General features: G+C 36.1%; 1 protein-coding gene across 1 annotated transcript; it reads right to left on the reverse strand.

Annotated features, from left to right (window-relative positions):
- Positions 1-897: 897 nt before the first annotated feature.
- Positions 898-5,906, reverse strand: LOC121397318 (olfactory receptor 6P1-like). Its single transcript, XM_041573944.1, has 2 exons — positions 5,736-5,906; positions 898-1,704 (listed from the first exon to the last, which is right to left on the reverse strand). The coding sequence occupies exons 1-2, from the start codon at positions 5,904-5,906 to the stop codon at positions 898-900; spliced, it is 978 nt and encodes a 325-aa protein (XP_041429878.1).
- Positions 5,907-23,849: the final 17,943 nt, after the last annotated feature.

Here is a 23,849-nt window from a genome sequence, read left to right on the forward strand (position 1 = left end):
TTCTTCTGCCCTCTTCATTTAGAGGGGGATCAAAGGTCGAATTTCAAATTTATGTGAATTTTTTTTCTAATGTACTCACAACCAGTGATGGGCGAATTTATTCACCAGGCGCGAATTCGCAGCGAATTTGCGCGATTCGCAGCCCGTGAAAATTCGCGCCAAAAATTCGCCGGCGTCAAATTTTTTTTTTAGAAAAAACGGACGCCGGCGTCAAAAATGGGCGCCAACGTCAAAAAAACAGGCGCCGGCGTCGTTTCGCGAATTCGCCCATCACTACTCACAACTCTGATGGGAGGTTATTTATAAAAAAAATATGTACGTCTAAAATTCAATCGAATGGAATGATCATTTGTATTCAAATCCAATACGAACGAAACTCAAATCAAATTTTCCTCTGAAAAAAACTTGAATGTCAGGAAGGCTATTAACATATTCAAATGGATCTATGGACCTCTGCCATGGACTTGTGAATTAATTTGGCAGGTTTTAGGTGGTGAATATTCAAATTAGAACTGTTTACATGATGTGATAAATCTCACATTCAAAATTACATTCGAATTGGGGGATTAAAATTTTAATGTGCGAATTTTGACACTAACAAAAAATACCATTTTTAATTTGAATTTACTATTAGACTCCAAATAAATCTGCCCCTAATAGTAGAACAGGGAGCTGCAGTGACAAATAATAGGATAAATATTCTGTATTTAAAAACAAAATCATTGTCAATATATATAACATAAACAATTAAAGGTAAGCAAAATAAAAATTCATAGTAATACATTGTATACTGACATTTTAATTGCCAAAATAAAAAGTACATATTTTCATAAATGTATTTGATTTATATGTGTCTTTTTTCCCACCTCCCCTATTTGCTATAATTTTCTGTGTTGTTTAAAATGTTGATGTTTGGCAATTAACAGCTTTCTGTAAAATCCAACCAATCTTTTTCTTCAAAATATCTTTAACATCTTTGTTTCTCAAAGTATAAACAAAGGGGTTTAATAAGGGTGTCACTATTGTGTAAGTGAGAGCAAGAAACTTGTCATATCGGCTTCCCTTAGGCCTAACATATACGATAATGCAAGTGCCATAAAACAGACTGGCTACTATTAGGTGGAAAGAGCAAGTAGAGAAGGCTTTCAATTTGCCTTCAGAAGTCTTAATCCTTGATATAGTAATAATAATACGGATGTAGAAAGCTATTATCATTATAAATGGAATTATAAGCATGAAAAAAGCTAATGCAATCGTAACAATATTGCTGATGAAAGGATTGGAACAAGCCAAATTTTGTACAGGGGACAAGTCACAGAAAAAATGATCAATCACATTGGGCCCACAGAATTCCAAACTAGCTGTGAACATGGTGGGAATAAAAGATGCACTAAATCCAATTATCCATGGGAGAAAAGCTAATTTTGAACAAACGTTTAAATTCATTATTGATGTATAACGCAAAGGGTTGTTAATGGCCAAGTGACGATCAAAAGCCATAATTGCAAGGAGATAACATTCTGTTTCCCCTAAAGCATTGAAGATATACAGTTGGGAAAAGCATCCAACATACGATATCTGCTTGTTAGATAAAAGTAAGTTTGCTAGGAGCTTTGGCATAGTGATGACTGAGACAAACATAATTTCTAAAAATGCAAATACACTGATAAAAATATACATTGGCTTATGAAGCGAAGGCTCATACTTAACAAGACAAATGATGGTAATGTTACCACTTATACATACAATGTACATCAGTAGGATAATAATAAATAGTAAAATCTGGTTCAGTTGGATATCTGAAAATGCCACAAGAATAAATTCTTTTACGAGAGTCTTATTGTATGCATCCATTATTTTTGAAGTGACTCTCCAGTCCTGCACAAAGAGTTGTAATTATTGATCAAGTGTAGGATGTTGCTCTCCTGATCTTTGAAGATTTCCACAGACAAGTGGATCATGCCATATTATTCCACCAAAAAGAGAAAAAATAACCCATTGAAACTTGAGGTAGAGGGTTCACTACTATTCCATGATTACAGTTGGGATCCAGTGATAATTAGTAATTGTTTATATGTTCTCTTAATCCAAAGAAAAGTCAATGTTGCTACTTCCTGCTACAAATCAATAAAACCCATGTTAGATGTAAAAAATAAAAAGGTTATTTTAAATTGATAAAGCTGTTTGGTTGGTTTTGCTGTGTCATACCATCATCTATTGGCTTATAAATTCCATGCATTTCAAAAAGACTAGAAGATATGTTTTATCACAGTACGAATGAATGTGTAATTGAATATTGATCTCACCCAGGTTTGTGATAATCATGGTATTAAGATATTAATGCATTTTACTTGTCTAACATATTTGTCCTCATTTAGTTATTTATATCTCGAATGACACTTACAAAATCTACAAAATCTAGGTAATCATTGTATGCACTAAATAACTAAATGCATGCATCCAAATGTTTATACTTCCTTTTGTCCCTACAATTAATGAAGAATGAACTTTAAAGGTAAAGGAGGAGCAAATACCATATTAATATCCTTTGCAAATAAAAAGAAACAGAAATGCAAGACATACATATTTAATCTTTCAGTAGCATAGAAGATAGTGTACAATTTATTAGTTATAATTAGCTTTCATTATTCTTCATCTCAAACATAGAAGTGTGGAAAAGTGCATGTCCGTAAGGCCCATCCCCTTACTTTAAACACCAACAGAGGAGCAGCTTTTCAAGAGAAGAAAAAAATCTAGTCTTACTTACTTGAAATATACGATACAAATGAGATTTATGATATCTGCATGTGCTCTAATTCACTACAAAATTTATAGCATTTTAAAGGTAGTTTTTGACTCGTGGGAAATATATCTTCTGTGACAATACAGAACACAATATCCCAACTTGGCTAAAAAAATTAACAAGTTCTCTAATGGGTACATTGTTTTCAGAGTAATATTAAATTATTTATGTGTTTTTTATTTATTTTAGCTGCTGATCATAACTGTTTTCTAACTCAATATTATTAATAAGGCAGGTGTGTAAAACTGTATGTAATACATACATAACACAAGAAACAAAGAGAAGTGTTCATAGGAGTTGTGGCAATGTAAAGGATAGCATAACATGTACATTATGGACTTCATGGATTCAATTCAATGCAATGTGGTACATTTCGTATGATAAGTGTGACTTTTTGGGTGTTCACTATGCAATGCATTGTGTTAACACGTTTCGCATTAACCAATCTATCTTTACATTACCTAACAGCCCATTGAAAGTGCAGGGAACTCTTACTTTTTGCAATTTAATTCACCCCGAAACCCAGAGTGAAGTCTTTTGTGATAACTTCCAGATTCCCTTTTGCCACTTTAAACTGGCGGAAATGCTCTTCCTCCTATCCTCTTTTGCCCTCTTTACGTCTTCTATTCTCACACATTGCACAAGTGTATTAAAGGCACTTACAGCTACACTTATGTGTATTTTGTTAACAAAAATACTTTTAAATATTCTATAGTTTTGTTTTTTTTAATAAGTGTGTGTATAACACTTGACTAATATTATACCACTTTATTTCTTTTGGACCCTAGCAACCAACCAGTGTCTGAAACAGCAGACTGCAAGTTGGTTTGGAAAGGGCCTGACATTAACTCCTATTAGTATTCGGCTGCCAATAACTCTATAATGTTGTAATATTTTAGCAGCCTGCATTTTACATAATATTGCAATGCACATCATTGGGGGATCTACAATTACCACAAAGCTATTGAAGGGGATGAGCAACCTGAAGATCCTACAGATGCAGGTCAATGTGGGAATCAGGTCCAGCAACAAATCATTCATGGACACTTCTCTTTTAGAAGCACTATAATGATCACAGATGAGATTCAGGTTTAGCTTACACATGTTCTTGCTACCTCTTCATCTATGAACATGCTAATTTTCATTTGATGTAGTTGATCTCACACTGTACACTCTTTCTTTCTTCAAGCAGCATCATTGTAATGTTGTTTTTTGGTCCTATTGTCATTTGCACATAACATGCTTCTAAACATTTCCTACAGTCCTCACCACACAAAATAGCTTTTTATGTGAGGATTATCTGCTCTTTACTGAAATACAGTATTATCAACAGCTTACTTTAATAACACCCTCTACAATTCACATTATACTCTCTCCTTCAAACAGGCTGCTATAGTAAAATGTTCCCTAACAACCAGACATCTGAGTAAGATATCAATAGTGTAGGTGTTACATTTAAAGCTATATTTTGGATATTCAATTATAAACCAATATTCTACGTGTGTTTTTGTGTGTGTGTTAATTACATCTTCCCTTAATCTACACATTTCCATAGAACTGGAAGTAAACCTTAACTACATGTAAGTAAACCTTATTTTTAACATTTAAGCTAGGTTTGTACTCTGTAATCGTTTGTTATCCACCATTTATTCCCTGTTTGCTATAAATGCAGTAAAGCACTGCGTATCTTGACAGCGCTATATAAATAAATGATGATGATGATGAGGTTTGGAGTACACAAGTTAGACTGTAGCCTTTGCCCTCCCGTATTATTTGAAACAGTCCTCTAATAAATGTTATTTTAATCAAATTGGAAGTAGAGGCCAGTAAACATTAATGTTAAGCATGCCGGAGTCCTCTAGTGACCAAACAGAGGTACAACCATATACTTAAATAATTCTCCAAGGCATGCTGACAATTAAAAAATATAGTTTATTTACATCAAATGTTAAAATACATGAGAAATAACCCCTTTAGCGCCTAACGCGTTTCATGCTTACCTAGCACTTAGTCATAGGCAAAATCGCCTATGACTAAGTGCTAGGTAAGCATGAAATGCGTTAGGCGCTAAAGGGGTTATTTCTCATGTATTTTAACATTTGATGTAAATAAACTATATTTTTTAACTTTTCAGCATGCCTTGGAGAATTATTTAAGTATACTCTAATAAATGTTGGCCCTTAATTGATCAATAAAAAACAACAAATTTTTGCCACCATTTTTATTAAAAAAATCCTTACAACAGGAAATAAAAAAATGTAACCTTATACCGGGATGCTTTTTGTTGTGGCTTGTGTGGCAAAAATACAATTCTATCCACTTACAAAAACCTGACCATTGGTGTTGTCAAATTAAAAAGGCACTTTGCAAATGTTACACAACCAAAATACAATATCCTCATAGCAAATTAGACATATCAGGACAATCATAAAGTTTTACAAAAAATAATTATGTTTTTATACTGTGTGCTTAACAATTATTTTATACCTTTTCTTTTAATATTTGAAGTGGGGCATGCCATAGCACTTTGTTGTCTCAGTCTGCAATCTTGATGAGACAATCTGTTTTTCTTTGGCCACTGTGTCACATAACAATTTAGAAGTGGTTGGTGTGTTGTCGGCGCTAGAAATGGAAGTTATGTTATGATCTGCTTTTTTTAGTGTTTACTACAAACTTACACAATGATAAAGCAATATCTGCCAATGAATGACTGATTCCAAACAGGTGTTGTATGGTTACATTTTGCTTCAGGAAGTCAGTTTGATTGTGCTCTCCTTCCACTCCCTCCAAAACCCTGAAATTAGATCATTAAATAATGATAGCTGTGATTAGTTTTAAATTTTCTTCAGAGCTATACATGTGGCCTGGTTGCCTATCCTCATCATCCACTGTAGTAACATTCCTGTGGTCTGAATGTATGTCGTCTTCTTACCTTCTGGATTGACTTGGCTTGAAGAACTCCTTGTTCTTCTACCAGAACTACTGTATGTGAGCCACATCTGGAGGTGGTAGGTGACCTGATTTCACTTTCACTTGGTTCTTTAGCTACAACACCATGTGGGTTTGTCTCATCAGGGCCACCATGGACTGTGTTGTGTAACATGTATTGGAAGGACAGGGAACAGGGAGCGTTGTCAAGGGTCAGGCCGAGGTTGATACCAATTCAGGCAATGCAGTACAGAATCTGGAGTCTGAGACATAGTCAAGGCCATAGGCCAGAGACAAAACCAACAGTAATGCAGTACAGAATCAGGATCCAAAAGAGTGATCAGGAACAGGCTAAGGTCAGGACAGGCAGTGAACTAGTGAAGATCAGGGACAGGGAAGGTCAGAGAACAGACAAAGCAACTTGAAGTGCACCCAGGAACTATAGAAATAAACCTACGATGGGCAGTGGATAATTGCCTTCGGCCCCTTTAAATATTTGAATTTTGTGCCAAGTGATATGACGTCAGATGCAGTGCGCTGAATATATCCAGAGAAACTGAAGTGGAACACTAATCCAGAAGCAGCAAAGAAGAAGAGGCAGCCACTGTCATGCAGGAGGAGGAGGATTGTTTGCTTGGATTGTTGTAGATGATGGATTTTACATATATCATTGTTTAGATGTGGGATTTTTTTGGCACTCAAACATTAAACCTCATTTTGAAATATAAAAAACACATAAAAAGAAAGATAATGATCTGTTTTGAAGGCTTTCAAAGGTCTTTTTTAGCTGGTGTGGTGTACACTATAACATGATATAGAGGTTTAGAGTGCAAGTTTAAATTTTGAAAAGTCAAAATATTTGAGGCTGAAGTTGTTTTTGTACACAATTAAGTTAACATGATGGTGTCATAGTAGTAATAGACATGGCACAGGGCAAAACTTTTTAAATAAAAAATAACAAAAGTGGTATAAAGGTGATACCTTTATTGGCTAACTAATATAATCATAGCAAGCTTTCAGAACATTTTAGTTCCTTTCTCAAGCTAAAATGAAGCTGTTATGTTCTCTGGTATATATACAACATTCAGCTCATACCAACAAAAAGGAATATCAATCTATGTGTAAGGTGTCAAAGTCATTTACGAGGAGATCTGCAAGAGACAAGCAGATAAGTAACAAGATAATGTGGGTCAAAGAAGCTGAGTATAAATTAGGGCTGAATTATTGGAGTGTAGAATCAAAGGAATTCCATATGATCTCTTAGTCCATATCCAGACATGTTGCTATTTCTGACCTGGTGCAGTCCTTTCTTAGTCCACATAATTAGCCATAAATCCAAGGCCCAGGTTTAGTCCCTTCTTCAGAGAATTGAATGGACTAAACCTACTTGGAACATGGAGGCTTATTGAACAGTTAGGGGTATTATTTATCGAAAATAGATTTTTTCTGATATTTTTAATTTCTTTTATTGATATTTTGTTTCAGACCAAACTAGAATCCATGATATGACCTTATTTATTATTAAAAAACACAATTTTTTCAAAGTTTTTTCCTGAATCGCCTGATTTTTTCTGGCTTTTTTTTACCAAAAAGCTCTAATTTTTCTGATTTTTGCCCAAAAAGTCAGAAATAGTCAGATTCTCAGGCTAATTCCAGTGCAGTCCACAGAAACTTCCAAATAGTATAGGAACCTCTCCCATTGACTTAATGTAAATACAACTCGGCAGGTCTGAGATGCCAGATTTTCAGATTCTGACTTTTTGCAGCATTGGGCTTAATAAATTCCAAAACACACATTATATACAGTATGTGTGTGAAAAGATATATGTACATTTTACTTTAGATCTAGAACATGACTTATTGAGAAGTTGATGTTTTACAGTAACTCCTCGGCTGTTTCTAACATATACAACAATTTGTTTACACCATGTATTGTGAATCCTAGCAATAATTTGAAATAGTCGCCCATAAATCGATGGGACCTATGTCCCTCCACTGAACTTCTGCGCCACAGGCATATAACTTGAATAAAGTCATAGATTTGATAGTAATATCAATAATTTTGCGGTTGCCATCTTGTGTAAAATTATGGTGATCTAATATACCTAGTGTAAGGCTGGGCCACAGGTGAGTGGCTTACAGGTAAGAGCTTAGGTGCCGTGTAACATGGAAAGATTTATTAAAGTAAAGTGCAGGCAACACAACTGGTTATTTGCAAGAAAAACAGAAGTCCTTTTACCGGGTCAGTGGTCAGAGGCAGGCTGCAGGCAAGAGTGATCTGAAGAATAGGCAAAAAGCTCAGAACTGGCGGCAAACTTGGAGAGTCCGGTAAACTGGCCGAGGTCAGGGGCAGGTTGAAGGCAGAGAATGGTCCAAGAGACAGGCCGAGGTCAAATACCAGGAGATCCAATAGTTAATGGAAGCAGAGAACCAGGCAGGACAAGGACAGGACCAGGGAACAAGGCAGGAATCAGGCACAGGAGTCATAGGAACAAGGAGTCACAGGAACAAGTGGTACGCTGGATCTAGCTTGGGAGCTTCAATGATCAAGCAACGTGGTATAGTTTGCCACAGGCTTATAAAGCCCCTTAATTAGCAAATTACCACCTACTTCGCCACCTAAAACCTTCCGAGCACCAATGTTAGCCTACAGGGAAGGTCCCCATAAGCTTTCTAAGCACTTTTTGTTCGAAGGAAAATCGTTCGATCGATGGATTAAATTTAATCGTTCGATATATCGAAGTCGAAAGATTTAACTTCGATGGTCGAATATCGAGGGTTAATTAACCCTCGATATTCGACCCATAGTAAATGTGCCCCCTAGTATGTAAGAAATTTAAAGAAAAAGTAAATCCCATTCAAAATTATCACATTTTGGGACAAGATGGTGACCCTCTGCAAACCCCTAACATCTGAATGCTTAATTCCAGCCAGCATCAATGATTGTCATAGAAGCATAGCCTTTAGTATCATTACAAATTATTAAGAAACACTGAATTGTTGAAATATAACATGAATGGTTAATGAGACTCACAATATTAAGGATATTAAGCCATCAATATATAACTATTAGGAAAAAGAAATATCTTCTGATAGGCCTTTTTATTTTACAAAATATGCCACAACACATTCAGCCATTTGATAGAGAAATATTGTATATATATACTGTATATTTAAAATACCTAAAATGGTTATGTTTTTATACTTTTTATACACCATGGACCTTACCTACTTTGTTAATTTGGCCCCATTTGACAAACACCCCAGAGCATTATTTAGTTATATATATATTAGGGTAAAAGGAAATTCATATTGTGGCATGACAGAAACTACAGTAATTTACAATTTAAAAAAAACTTATTTTGCAGAAGAATGCACGGCAAAGGCTCCATTGGTGACATTTCTTAACATCTGTGGATAATCTTTTAAATTATAAAATGCATTTTCTGTTTATTTGACCATGAAGAATACATGGCATGAACCTCTGCCGGCATCTTTTATGAGCACTAAACCTTATCTGGCTTAGTTGCTAAATAATATACTATTTTCCCTGCCTTTAACTGATTTGTTTTCTTACTTATTGACTATTTAAGTATACTCTAACCCGTCCAGTGTAGTTGTTCACTCTAGGTTAAAGTGGGAGGCTATACTGCACATTTTGATTTCATGAAAAAAATAACATTTTTATTTTATCTAGGTTATAATTCCAGCTTAATTGGCTTGTCTCCTCCTAGGGTATGCAAAGCATTTGATATTGGGGCAGAAACTGAAAGGAAGTAAGGTTTGATTATATACTGGGTGACTTTCTACCAGTCTTTCTCTAAATGTGTAATGCTGTATGGTGCAAAGAGTGCCCTGTCCAAATGTTGTACTTAAGCCAAACAAGGGAACAATACTGACATTATGGTCAACATGTCACATGCGAAGCCTACAATCATTATCTGATCATAGAATTGATCCCTTTGTAGTCAGAAAGGAGCTACAGAAAAAATTTAATTTATTTTATTCTGTGGGGGCCTGGCAAGCCATCTGTAAGCATAACTGGTAGATCTATTTTCTCTGTATTTACAGATTAATGTAAGACTTACTATATCCCATCTTTAGAAAATGTTAAAAAAGGGTAAAAAGCAATGAGACTAAATCTAAAACCAAACTGATGTTGATCCCCCTTTGTTGTACTTGCTTGGTAAAATGTACCTGCCAATAAAATTCCAACATAAACAATAATGGCTAAGGTGCTGTAGGAGGGTCATTACAAACAACCACAGATATGTCCACAGATATTGTTTTATTACATAGAGAGAAGAATATTTTAGGCAAACATACTCAATTGAAAACAATGCAATGCTAATATCTTTCATGGTTTTAGGTTTTGTCCTAAAACAAATTTTGAGAATAAACATTCATATTACAGACTTTATAGAATATATGAACTTGTATTTTATTTATTCATTGTAAGTTTTATCATGATCCTCTTGCCTTTGGCTAGAAAATCCATGTTTCTTAAATGAATATATGAATAAACCACCACCAGTAGACACTGCTGTAGATTACATGAATGACATGTGAAAATTAATCTTTCCTAAACAAAAGAAACAACTCAAAAAATAGAACCATTTATCATTGAACAAATGGGCCCCGTTAACAAACTTCTGAAAAATGTTCTCCCTTTTTCTATAAATCTTCTAGCTTTTATGAATTGACAGAAATTGGATTGAATCTAATCTCTATATTCTATTGTCTAGTTGTTATATATGACATGTGCTATATTATTTTACTGTATTGTATATATTTATAATTACCCCCTTACCCTCTTAAATTGATGTAAAAAATGTAACTTGAAGTCAGACTCTTTTCTGTTAATTATATTTCTTACAATTAATAGAGTGAGGATCATTATCAGTAAATAAACTAAAACAGTTTTTTTACTGTTTTCAGATCACATTTGTATAGCAAATATCCATTGCATTCAAAATGGCAGAGATAAACCGAACTCTTGGCAGTTACTTTGTTCTTTCAGCTTTTTCAGACTTTCATCAGTTACAGATCCTGTTTTTTATTATATTCCAGTTAGCATACATGATATGTATTACAGCCAATATTATAATTATTATTTTAGTCAACATAAAGCCATCCCTCAACACTCCAATGTATTTTTTTATCAGCACACTTTCTGCTTTAGAAATTATGTTTTCATCTTCTATTGTCCCCAAGCTATTAGATAACCTTATCTCTTGTAACAAGACTATTTCATTCATTGACTGTTTCATACAGTTGTTTATCTCAGACACACTTGGAGCAACCGAATGTTTCCTCTTAGCAGTCATGGCTTTTGATCGTGACTTAGCTATTAACAATCCCATCCACTATTCAACTATTATGAACATGAAATTCTGCATTACGTTAGCAATACTGCCATGGATTATGGGGGCTGCTATTGTATTTATACCTACTGTTTTTACTGCTAATATGGAATTCTGTGGCCTATTTGAAATCAATCATTTTTACTGTGATCTAGTTCCTTTACAGATTTTGGCTTGCTCTGATAAGTTTATTGTTAATATTGTTACAAGCTTAACTGCCATTTTTGCTACAATTTTTCCTTTCCTAATAATCATGGGTTTCTACATACACATCATTCACACCATTTTAAAAATCAAAGGTGTTAAGGGAAAACAGAAAGCTTTCTCAACTTGTTCATCACATCTCATTGTTGCCAGTTTGTTTTATATTACAGCAATTGTTGTGTATATTGGAAATAAGGGTGGTAATTATGACAAATTTATTTCACTCTCATATACTGTGCTCACTCCACTGTTTAATCCCTTCATTTATGCTTTAAGAAACAAAGAGGTGAAAACAGCTTTTTGGCAAATGTTTGAACTGTCAAAAGTCATAAATAATGCTATTTACTTTGTACAAACATGGTATTATGCATAAATTACTTTAGAGAGTAACAGTGTCATAGTTGCTTAGCGTAAACAAGACCCGTGAATAAAGAATAATATTGAACTGTTGGCTACATGATTTACTATATTCTTTGGGTGTGAATGTATGCTTTTGTATTGTGTTGTTCACTTGTTCTCCCAGTTTAATTTAAATGGAACTAAAGAACAAATTGGAGATTTTAGACTTATCAGTGTGAAATTAGAGTTCACCATTTGATACAAACTCTTCTAAAAAAATCTCTTAGAAATGAATAGAAAGTGTATGAGATTTTTTGTGGTGAGTTCTAATCTCATATTGTACTAAATCCACCCCATAGATTTTTTTCTTCCAAGATGAAAGTAACTACAAATACAGACTTTAATATCTATTACTTTTAATTACATTATTCTACATTGCACTGTTTTCACTTGGAAAAAATTTGTATATGAAGATAAAAATGTCCACATATTTCAGAGGATGCCCCTTTATCCTTGGATTCGTATATCCTAACAAAATAATCCCGGTTCTCTGACTTAAAACATCTACCCATTCCTTGGTAAATATATAGTGAATAAAGTACCCCCTCTTGTAAAATATAAGGATATTATAAGTTACCGAGGAGTTTCATGACCATATAAAAACACGAGGCCGAAGGCCGAGTGTTTTTATACAGGTCATGGAACTCCGAGGTAACTTCTAATATCCTCATGTTTTGCAACTGGGGGTACTTTATTTATTATAATACACACATTTCAGTGAGTCATGTGACAGAAATGACATCAGAACTCACCGATTATAACTGATGACATCAGAACTCACCGTTTATAAGGATATAATTTACAAGATATTCATGGCTTTTGTGTATTATAAAATTATAATTACCCTTCTGTGATCAGTTCCATTCTCATCCTTTTAAGTTTAGCTCAACGTTCTTTCTTTATTTTTGCCTCCTTCCTCTCTCACACTATTTTTGCCATTTTTTCTCCTCAGATTTTGTTTTTCTCAATTGTTTACATGTACATAGAAGTTATAAACTGGTTGAGGTGGACACTAATTTGCAAGGTTTCATCCTTTCTTAGGCCCTGAAAAGCGATATTTAGTACTTGTAAGCTTATCATGAATAGAGGGTCTTGATATTGTACCCGTTGCACATCTTAGATTGATGGTGCCACATGAGTTGTCACTGTATCTAGAGTTTTGAAACCCTTGCATTGGCTCAGTGTAATGGAGTTGGAATTTAGGTCAGCTGGATGCATATAATAGTGTGCCCAGCTAGAGATTTCCAGCTATCCTGGAGAACCACTACAACCTTTTGTAGGAGGAAAAGTAAAACGTAGTTAAATGCCTTGAATTTGCCTTTATTGAACATAGACAATCTAGTTTACCATAAATTAAATGGTCTCTATGTTTTTCAATCCAATTATATTTTAATATGATGTGGAGTTATTGAAAATGGGCCCTAGTCAACAAAGAAAAAATGTTGAAGTTGAAGTCCTAGTCCCATGTAAACAATTGATGTCTAACATGTTATCCTGTTGTTAAACTAAAACTCTTGACACCATTAAGGAAAACTGAAGGGCCAGTGGGTAGACATATTAAGGGTCAAGAGCATGCCCCATAGTGGTTTGCTCGCATTCTGCACAAGGTGCAGAAAATATTTTCAGCAGGTCAGTCTTGTTATTAGATGGGGGTGGCCACAGTACTCTGTGCTTCAAAATGGAGCACAAGAACCTATGGCAAGTCAAAGAGAACATAAGGCATGGTACAAAATCCAAACTTATTGTACTTTGCACCCTACCTTGCCCATAAGGGCAGATTTATCAAAATGTGAGATTAGTGTGAGTGTGAGTGTGAGTTTACCATAGAAAAATTCACCCACTTTCATTTCTATGGGATTTGTAGAAGCATAGTTTTCAAATGTTGAACTCTGACTTTCACCTATTCTTAAATACATTTCCTGTAGGAATGAATAGAAGGTGGGTAATGTTTTCTGTGGTAAACTCTAATCCCATATTTTGATAAATCTGCCCCTTAGTAAATGTCTTGTTTTATGGTCCAATATTCCACATACTATGGTTACCACGCACCACGTTTGCTACATTTCTAGCAAACTCAGCTATCTGGGCTGCACTGTTGATGATGGCATTCGGTTTAAGTATAATTAGTTAAGCCCTCCTAGCCAGAGTTTTAGCTATGTCACTTTTTTTAAATACGTAGGGGCAGATTTACATATGGCGGAATATCGAGTGTTAATTAACCCTCGATATTTGACTGCCGAATGTAAATCCTTCGACTTCGAATATCGAAGTCAAAGGATTTACCGCAAATAGTTCAATCGAATGATTAAACCCTTCGAATCGTTCAAAGGATTTTAATCCATCGATCAAATGATTTTTTTTCGACCAAAAAATTGTTAGAAAGCCTATGGGGACCTTCCCCATAGGCTAACATTGCACCACGTGGGTTTTAGGTAGCGAAGTAGGGGGTCGAAGTTTTTTTTAAAGCGACAGTACTTCGACTATCGAATGGTCGAATAGTCGAACGATTTTTAGTTCGAATCGTTCGAATCAAAGTCGTAGTCGTAGGTCGAAGTAGCCAATTCGATGGTCGAAGTAGCCAAAAAAACCATTCGAAATTCAAAGTTTTTTTTATTCTATTCCTTCACTCGAGCAAATTAAATGGGCCCCTAAAAGGTGAGGAAAATATTTATTAAAAAGATGAAAAACAAAACAAGTTAGGTTTTCAAATTTATTCTGACACTTTACAATTGGGCACACCAAGGTACATGTGGAAAAAACTTAGCAGGTGCGTGGTGCACAATGTTTTCGGGGATTTTCAAGTGAACCAGTCCACATTTTAACATTGTTATTGATTTTTCAGTCAAAGGATCAGACATTCATTTTCAGAAGAACATTTTTTTTTTCAAGTTCATAGAATCAATTAATTAAATATCAAAGGAAACATTTTCCCTTTGGTGTCCTAATTCCAGTGAGTATTACAGCAATAGCTTGAAAAAATTTGAAACCTTTAAAAACACAGAAAATTTGACTCTGTGGCAAGTTTGTGCCAAACACTGATTCATGCTAAAGGACTGGCTGCTAGATGTAAGTGAAAATCTTTTAGAACTGTGAACTGTGAAATGAGTTTTTGGGGGGGTTACCATGGTATCATGTTCCTTTGCCAAACCTCAATTTGATAGAGGAGATTAATATATTAAGTAAAGGATGTGTCATATGTATTCCTGGAGATGCCTAAATCTTTTATATTTATTGAAACCACATCACTCTGTTCAGCCTCCTCTTTGTAAATATTTAATTCTCTTTGGTTTGTTGGCATACATACAGTAACTCATATTGCATTACCTTGTAAAGATAATTTATATATAATTTATATATAATTATATATCTATAATATATATATTGCAGTCTGAAAACATTCCCTGAGATGTACATTATTAACATCTTAATGGAACGTAAAACAATCCAATCTACCAATTGATTCATTAACAACTCAAATAGTTCTTAATATACATTGGTTTCCAATCAACCACAAGTCTCAGACAATCTACTACATTGAAGAAAGCACAACTAGAGTGCTATACTCAGACATTAGTTAGAAGACTCCCTTGTGTCTTGTACCCAACAGCATCTCCTGGCTTGCACATTTGCAGTGGTACATTCACAGTGAGGTGCAACATTTTTCTCTTTTATAAAGCTGTTCCTCAGGTGGGAACCAGTTGGACAAGGAGCATAGTCAGAGCTTTCTGTGCTAAGTTTTTGCATGTTGCACATTGCCTGATGCTTTATTAATTAGATCTCATGTTACATGAGAATGCAAAAAAGTCCATATACATGTAAGGACATGAAATAAGTACTTTTTTGTGTCATTCGTAATATGTTTTAGTTACAGTATGTGATCATATTTTAGATTTTCCCTTAACACAAAATGAATCAGACTAAACATACCACAGTGAAAGAATTTATTTTCTTGGCATTTTCAAGCTTCCACCAATTCCAGATCTTTTTATTTGTTGTCATTCATCTGGCATATATTGCGTGCCTCATTGGAAATATTTCTGTTATTATCTTGGTGAGGGCAAAACCTTCACTTCATACTCCAATGTATTTTTTTATCAGTACACTTTCCACATTAGAAATTTTGTTTGCCTCTGCAGTCATTCCAAAACTGCTAGCTAATCTTATTGCTGCTGATGAGACCATCTCTTTTGTTAGGTGCTTTGCACAGTTATATGTCTCCGATAGCTTGGGGGCTACAGAATGTTTTCTTTTAGCAGTTATGGCCTTTGATCGAGACTTGGCTATCAACAATCCTTTACATTACAAAGCCATAATGACACATAATTTCTGTTTTGGACTTGCTGCACTCCCATGGGCTCTTGGCTTCATTACTGTGTTAATTCCTACAATTTATACTGCAAAACTGGAATTCTGTGGCCATAATGAAATCAACCACTTTTACTGTCATTTAGCTCCAATCCAGAATTTGATTTGCGCCAATCAATTTACTAGCAAACTGATTACAAACTCAGCTGCAATGTTTGCAACTTTTTCCCCATTCATCCTAATCTTGGGATTCTACACCCATATCATTATTGCCATTTTAAAAATGAAGGGTACGAGAAGTAAACAGAAAGCTTTTTCCACCTGTTCTGCACATCTCATTGTAGTCAGTCTCATTTACTTTTCAGCTTTATTTGTCTATCTTGGTCCAAAGGATGGCCATTATCGGAAATTCTTTGCACTTCTATACACTGTGGTAACTCCCATTCTGAATCCTTTCATTTATACTTTTAGAAACAAGGATGTGAAAGCAGCTCTTTGGAAATCTTCTGCAGAACATATGGGATTCTAAATAATTAACATAACATTAATTAATAAATTGTAAGTACCAAAACACAATATTAATAAACTTATAGATAATACTGCTTTTGAGGCACTGTGCACGTTAGATCATCAAAGAATTATAGCACCTTTTCATGTCTGCATCACAGATGCTATTTAAGAATTTAGCAGGCATGCTACAAATTATTTTAAGTGCAATTGCTATGAAGCTACTCATAATTCAACACACTAGTATATAATAATACCATTGTTTTAAAAGTAACAAATAAAAAATATAATAACTATAACATGAAGCTAAAAAAAAGGAATTCCAAGTGGCGGAAAATATGCCATACGCAATTCTGATTCATCAAAACAAGCACCAACAAGTATGTACTGTATGTTTGTTTTGATGGAATTACTGGATTTACTGCAAAGTTATTAAAAAAAATGTGAACTTGCATCAATAATTGCACTTTGTGCACTGCTTGTGGAAGTAAATGACTTACATTTGTTAATGTGTATTTTATTCTTTTACTTGAGTCCAAAGGGCCTAAATTACAATAAAGCTACAGGGATTTCACTTGCTGCCTGTTGAGTCATTTTTAGGTGTTACTGAGTGAATACACTAACAATATGATTTTTCTGTTTTTATTTTGTGCTCTTGTATAAACAGCCTAATCTCATATTATATATCTTTGATATGAAATTGTGGCATATTATCTCTTCCTTCTACAGTGTATTCAAATATTTTGGCACAATCAGAACAGTCTTCTTGAAACCACCAAATGTATCCTGGTAATGTGCATTCTCCGCACACATCACAGACATGTCCTTGATTTGAAAAGGTTCCAAACAATGAGCCTTGCAGTCAGAAGCAGTAATGAAGCATGGCCAGCTCGAATGGCTTTCCTGCAAACTCGATGGCAGTTTCATTAGCTACATGACTTTGTCAATAGGAAGTAAAATGTCTTTTAAGGAATTCCAGTGTAATCATTTCACAACTTGTATCTTTGCTTCAATTTAGCCCCATTAAAAAAAAAAAACTTCTGTACTTCCATCTACTGACCAGCACTGTGGAACATGTTGGAACTTAATAAAGGTGTTGATAATAATATTATTATTAATAATAAAAATAATAATAATGATTACTCTAAAGTTTACAAATGTGTTGTACTATGCTCCTGTTTAGAATATCACAGGAAAGCCTGTCTAAAGAGGGTTTAAAAACCGTGTAGTGCAGAATGATTTACACAGCAAGTGTTTATATTTTTAAAGCTAGAAAAGATTGGTGTATTTTCCTTAAAACCTTTTTAAAAGATGGCATAATCTTTGTGAATATTTCTGTAAACGCTTTGCATTTGAGTTAAGGCACAACTTGCTGATGGAAAGAAATTCACAACAACCAAATGCAGATAAATATGCACTATGCAAAGTTTATAAATGACCTCCAGAGATTCAGGTGTGTGCCATAATTTAGATTTATCATTTTTCACTGATGTATTTGGGCAGAGATGAGAGAACATTACAGACAGTTATAAAAAACAGACAGTTGGAGAGATCAGGGAGATTAAAGGTGGTCATACAAGGGCTCAGTCCACATGATATTGGGCCGATGGGCCAGAGAGGGTCAATTGGCCATACATATGCATGGATTGGACACCTTTCCATGATTCTGTTTTTTGGGACTCACCCACTGACCATTTCCTTTTCACTTCCCTACCCTTGATGTAAATTTTCAGTTTATTATCCTTAGACGACCATGATTTAGAAGGATAATCAGTATACCAGGTATTGTGACTAGCCATAAATACCATACAAGATGTTCCAGCTTTATAGGTTTTTTATTGAGTATTTACAGGCTTGTCAATATACAGGCTTGTAAATATGTGGCAATGGCAAAGTTTCATTTCAGGTCATTTAGGAAAGATACTAGGAATACTAAGTTGAATGCTATTTTTGATCTTGTAATTACTAATAATACAAAATGTATCCTTAGCATTTTCATGGTGAGCATCTAAAGAACAATGATCATAACAAGAACACCAAAACAGGGACAAGTGCACCAACGCACAACAGGGTTCCATCATGATGAAACTTAACTTTTAAAAATGTTAAAATAAAATGATCAAAGTGGACAAAAACTTCACCTAGGTGTACTTAAAGTAGTGATAGAATAGAGGAGAGTAGTAAATGAACAGAGTTGTAGGAAACCCTCATTCAGGGATTGTTAAAATAAGTTTTATCATGAAGGAATCCTGTTAACCTTGTGGTGGGTCAAGCAATGCCCTTTTTCTGAATCTTCTTTGGGCTCTTGTCCCTGTTTTGACATTTGAGATTATTTCATTCAGGTGTTCACCACTGTGGCATCCATGGAGCATGGCACACTAGCCATTTAATTGTTTGAGTTAAATGATCATTACATGGTATCCTTTACATTTACCCTGATTTTACACCAATTTTTCCTGGTCTCTTGAAAAACATAAAATGGGGGTTCTATTTACAAAAGTCTCTATTCCTTCTAACATCAGTATACATTTGATACTGTGTGTTCAGCAAATTATGAACATTAAGTAATGTATGTCATAGGCATATATCAAGGTTAGCCATAACAATAATTGACAAACATGGAGCAGTAGTATTGTAGTACCAATATAGCTTAAAGATAGCATAATAATGGAGTAAGAAAAAATGTAAAAAAAGTAAATTGTTTCAGAATGAGTATACTAGTAGAAATATTAAATTTATGAATTGAACCTAGGAACATGCAGACCAGGATCTTAATCGTGAGCTTCCAAGCAGACCACATCTCTAATGAGTAGAAACCTCAGTCCAAGGGTGGCCAAGAATTGTAAAACTCAAAATACTGTAGGTGAAAAAGATTTGCTAGTAAGTAGTAAATGGAGTAGCAAGAGTAATTATAAAATTTAAAAATGGTTTATTAGGACATGTGTAGCCTATTGCATTTCGTGCCAAATGGGCACTTACTCATAGGCTTATAGTTAGGGTGGGAAGTCTTCAGTATTGCTGTTTTCACTAAGCTGATGGATTGTAAATATCTGATTGAGGAGAGTTTGTGAGTACTTTTTGAATAGCTTTACCCAACAGAAAGATACAGATTTTTTCTTGTGTTGGTCTGCAAAGTAGTCTGCTTAGAAGAGCTGTCACTTCATCCCATAACAGTTGGATGATTTAGCAGGACTAAAAGATTTGGAAAAGGGTACCTGTCTTGCCACAACCCCTCCAGCACAATGAGGAGTGGTTGGAACAAATGTTATGTAGCTTAACTGAAATGTAATATTTTACTGTTGTGTTACTTTATTTTTAGCCAGCCCTGCCCACTTGCATTGATATCATAAATGTAAAGTCATATCAGATTCTTATGTTTTTAAAAATGGAATTAATAACAATGATAAAAAATTACAAAAGATAAACATCAATGAAAACCCCTCTTGCTTAAATAAAAATGATCAGTGAGTACATTACAATAGTTGTAACTCTTCACATTTGTGTAACAAATAGACCATTGTACATTGTATTACAGACAGACATTAAATTCAAATTAGAAGAGATAAACCAGATTATCTGCAGTTTCTTTATCCGTTTTGCTTTTTCCAGCTTTCATTAGCTCCATTATATGTGTTACTGCCAATATTACAGATATGTGACCTGTTATCCAGAAACCTTGTGACCTGGGGCTTTCTGTATAATGGATCTTTCTGTAATTTGGATCTTCATACCTTAAGTCTACTAAAAGATCATTTACACATTAAAAAAACTCAATAGGCTGCTTCCAATAAGGATTAATTTTATCTTAGTTTGGATTAAGTTCAAGGTACTTTTTTATTATTACAGCGAAAAAGTTAATTATTTGTAAACATTTTGATTTGGATAAAATGGAGTCAATGGGAGACAGACATCCCATCATTCAGAGCTATCTGGCTAATGGGTTTCTGGATAACAGATCCCATACCAATATAATTATTATTTTAGTCAAGATAAAGCCTTCTCTCAACATTTTTTTATCAGCAGGCTTTCTGTTTATTATGTTTATGGTATCTTCTGTTGTCCTAAAACTATTATGACCTTATTGGTGGTAACAAAACTATCTCATTAATTGCCTGTTTTATACAACTGTTTATATCAACAGAATGCCTTTTTATTGAGATATAGCTATTAATTCCATCCACCATTGAGCAATTATGAATCTAGAATTCTGCAATATGCTTGCAACTAGGGATGTCGCGGACTGTTCGCCGGCGAACTTGTTCGCGCGAACATCGGCTGTTCGCGCTCGCCGAATGTTCGCGAACGTCGCGCGACGTTCGCCATTTTGGGTTCGCCTTACCTGGCGCTTTTTTTTGACCTCTCACCCCAGACCAGCAGATACATGGAAGCCAATCAGGAAGCTCTCCCTCCTGGACCACCCCCACACCCCCTGGACCACTCCCCTTCCATATATAAACTGAAGCCCTGCAGCGTTTTTTCATTCTGCCTGTGTGTGCTTGCAAGAGCTAGTGTAGGGAGAGAGCTGTTACTGATTTCACTGATTTCTTTGAGGGACAGTTGATAGTAAGTTTGCTGGCTAGTAATCTACTTGATACTGCTCTGTATTGGAGGGACAGAAGTCTGCAGGGATTTGAGGGACATTTTAGGGTAGCTTTGCTGGCTAGTAATCTACCTTCTACTGCAGTGCTCTGTATGTAGCTGCCTGCTGTGGGCACTGATCTCTTCTGATCTCATCTGCTGACTGCTGTAATAACCCAATAGTCCTTGTAAGGACTGCTTTTATTTTCTTTTTTGTTGTTTTACTTTGCTACTTTAACAGCCAAGTGCTATTAGTCTAGCAGTGTTGGGGAGTGGGACTGGTGTGCTACTGTGCTGCTCCTAGTAGTTCAGCAGCACCAACCCGAGAATATTTTTTTTTTTTAATATACATATAATTCTTTTTTTTATTTTACTTATCTTACTGTTCTTTAAGGTGTCCAGTGCTGTTTGCTGTTCTTCATAGTAGTGCACCAATAGTAGTGCACTTGCAGGCATTATTTGCCCAGTGGCCATCTAGCTGTGTGAGCTTTTTCACATTCTGTCTAAATATCAATAATAATACCGTCTCCAGAAACACCACCTGAGTGACGTTTTTCAAGCAGCAATAATATATTCCGTATCCACCACTGCTGTAGTGTATACGTTGACCTTGTAGGCATTATTTGCCCAGTGTGTTCTTCATTTTCAAACCACTGCCATCTAGCTGTGTGAGCTTTTTCACATTCTGTCTAAATATCAATAATAATACCGTCTCCAGAAACACCACCTGAGTGACGTTTTTCAAGCAGCAATAATATATTCCGTATCCACCACTGCTGTAGTGTATACGTTGACCTTGTAGGCATTATTTGCCCAGTGTGTTCTTCATTTTTAAACCACTGCCATCTAGCTGTGTGAGCTTGTTCACATTCTGTCTAAATATCAATAATAATACCGTCTCCAGAAACACCACCTGAGTGACGTTTTTCAAGCAGCAATAATATATTCCGTATCCACCACTGCTGTAGTGTATACGTTGACCTTGTAGGCATTATTTGCCCAGTGTGTTCTTCATTTTCAAACCACTGGCACTTAGCTGTGTGAGCTTTTTCACATTCTGTCTAAATATCAATAATAATACCGTCTCCAGAAACACCACCTGAGTGACGTTTTTCAAGCAGCAATAATATATTCCGTATCCACCACTGCTGTAGTGTATACGTTGACCTTGTAGGCATTATTTGCCCAGTGTGTTCTTCATTTTCAAACCACTGCCACTTAGCTGTGTGAGCTTTTTCACATTCTGTCTAAATATCAATAATAATACCGTCTCCAGAAACACCACCTGAGTTGTTGTTGTTTTTGTTTTAAAAATAATGCCAGGCAAAGGCAGGCCGCCACGCAGAGGCACTAGGGGCCGTGCTGCTATGCTATCCTGTGGCCCTAGGAAATTGCCCAGTTTTAAAAAGGCAATGACCCTGAACTCCCAAAATGCTGAAGAGGTAGTTGACTGGCTTACACAGCACACCCCATCCTCTACCGTTTCTAACTTTACCACAACATCCTCATCCTCCACTGCTATGGGCACCCCACATAACACTTCCTCCACCACCGGCGCCCCTTCTTCACTGGAGTCAGAGGAGTTATTTTCACATGAGTTTCTTGAACTGAGTGATGCGCAACCATTATTGGCAGAAGAAGATGAAGGAGATGAGGACGTTACACCAGATTTAATTCTGGCAGAGAACACAACAGAGATGGACATAATGAGTGATGACGAGGAGCTGTCTTGCTGTCTTGGGGATGACGTGCCTGGAAAGCAAAAACCATACCGGATCTGTACTCCTGTCATCTCTGCAGTCACAGGCCGATCGGTGGCTGACCCCACACCAACTGAAGATCGGAAAAGTGGTGTGTGACAATGGAAGCAATCTGTTGGCAGCACTGAGACTGGGCAATTTAACACATGTGCCCTGCATGGCACATGTTCTGAATTTAATAGTACAACGTTTTGTCTCAAAGTACCCAGGATTCCAGGACGTTCTCAGGCAGTCCAGGAAGGTGTCGGCCCATTTCAGACGTTCCTATACAGCCATGGCACGCCTTGCTGACATTCAGCAGCGGTACAACATGCCAGTCAGGCGTTTGATTTGCGACAGCCAGACTCGCTGGAATTCAACGCTCCTCATGTTGGAACGTCTGCTGCAACAACAAAGAGCCGTCAACGAATACCTGTTTGAACTGGATGGTAGGACTGGATCTGCAGAGCTGGGGATTTTTTTCCCCCGTTACTGGGTGCTTATGCGCGATGCCTGCAGGCTCATGCGCCCTTTTGAAGAGGTTACAAATATGGTCAGTCGCACCGAAGGCACCATCAGCGACCTAATACCCTTTGCTTTCTTCCTGGAGCGTGCCGTGCGACGAGTGACAGATGAGGCTGTAGACCAGCGTGACGAGGAGCAGGAAGCGCACGATTTCTGGTCGGAATCACCAGAACGAACCCAGGCACCTGCTGCAACGCAGGGAGAGGTGTCAGAAGTGGAGTCAGAGGAGGAAGGTGGCTTTGTGGAGGAGGAGGACCAACAGGAGCAGGCTTCCCAGGGGGCTAGTGGTGACCTTTTGGGGACCCCTGGTCTTGTACGTGGCTGGGGGGAGGAGACCGTGGATGATGCAGTCCTTGATAACGAGGAAGCGGAGATGGATACCTCTGCATCCAACCTTGTGAGAATGGGGTCTTTCATGCTGTCATGCCTGTTGAAGGACCCCCGTATCAAGAGGCTTAAGGAGAAGGACCTGTACTGGGTCGCGACTCTACTAGACCC

This window comes from Xenopus laevis, chromosome 8L (genome assembly GCF_017654675.1).
Source record: "Xenopus laevis strain J_2021 chromosome 8L, Xenopus_laevis_v10.1, whole genome shotgun sequence".
Classification (NCBI taxonomy): Eukaryota; Metazoa; Chordata; class Amphibia; order Anura; family Pipidae; genus Xenopus; species Xenopus laevis.

What these genes read in the sequence shown, in the direction of transcription:
- LOC121397318 (XM_041573944.1), bottom strand. Translation starts at nt 5,906, where the DNA reads ATGTTACACAACACAGTCCATGGTGGCCCTGATGAGACAAACCCACAT. An exon ending in AAGCCAAGTCAATCCAGAAG is followed by an intron (nt 1,705 to 5,735) that starts GTAAGAAGACGA and finishes TGTCTTGTTAAG; the next exon opens with TATGAGCCTTCGCTTCATAA.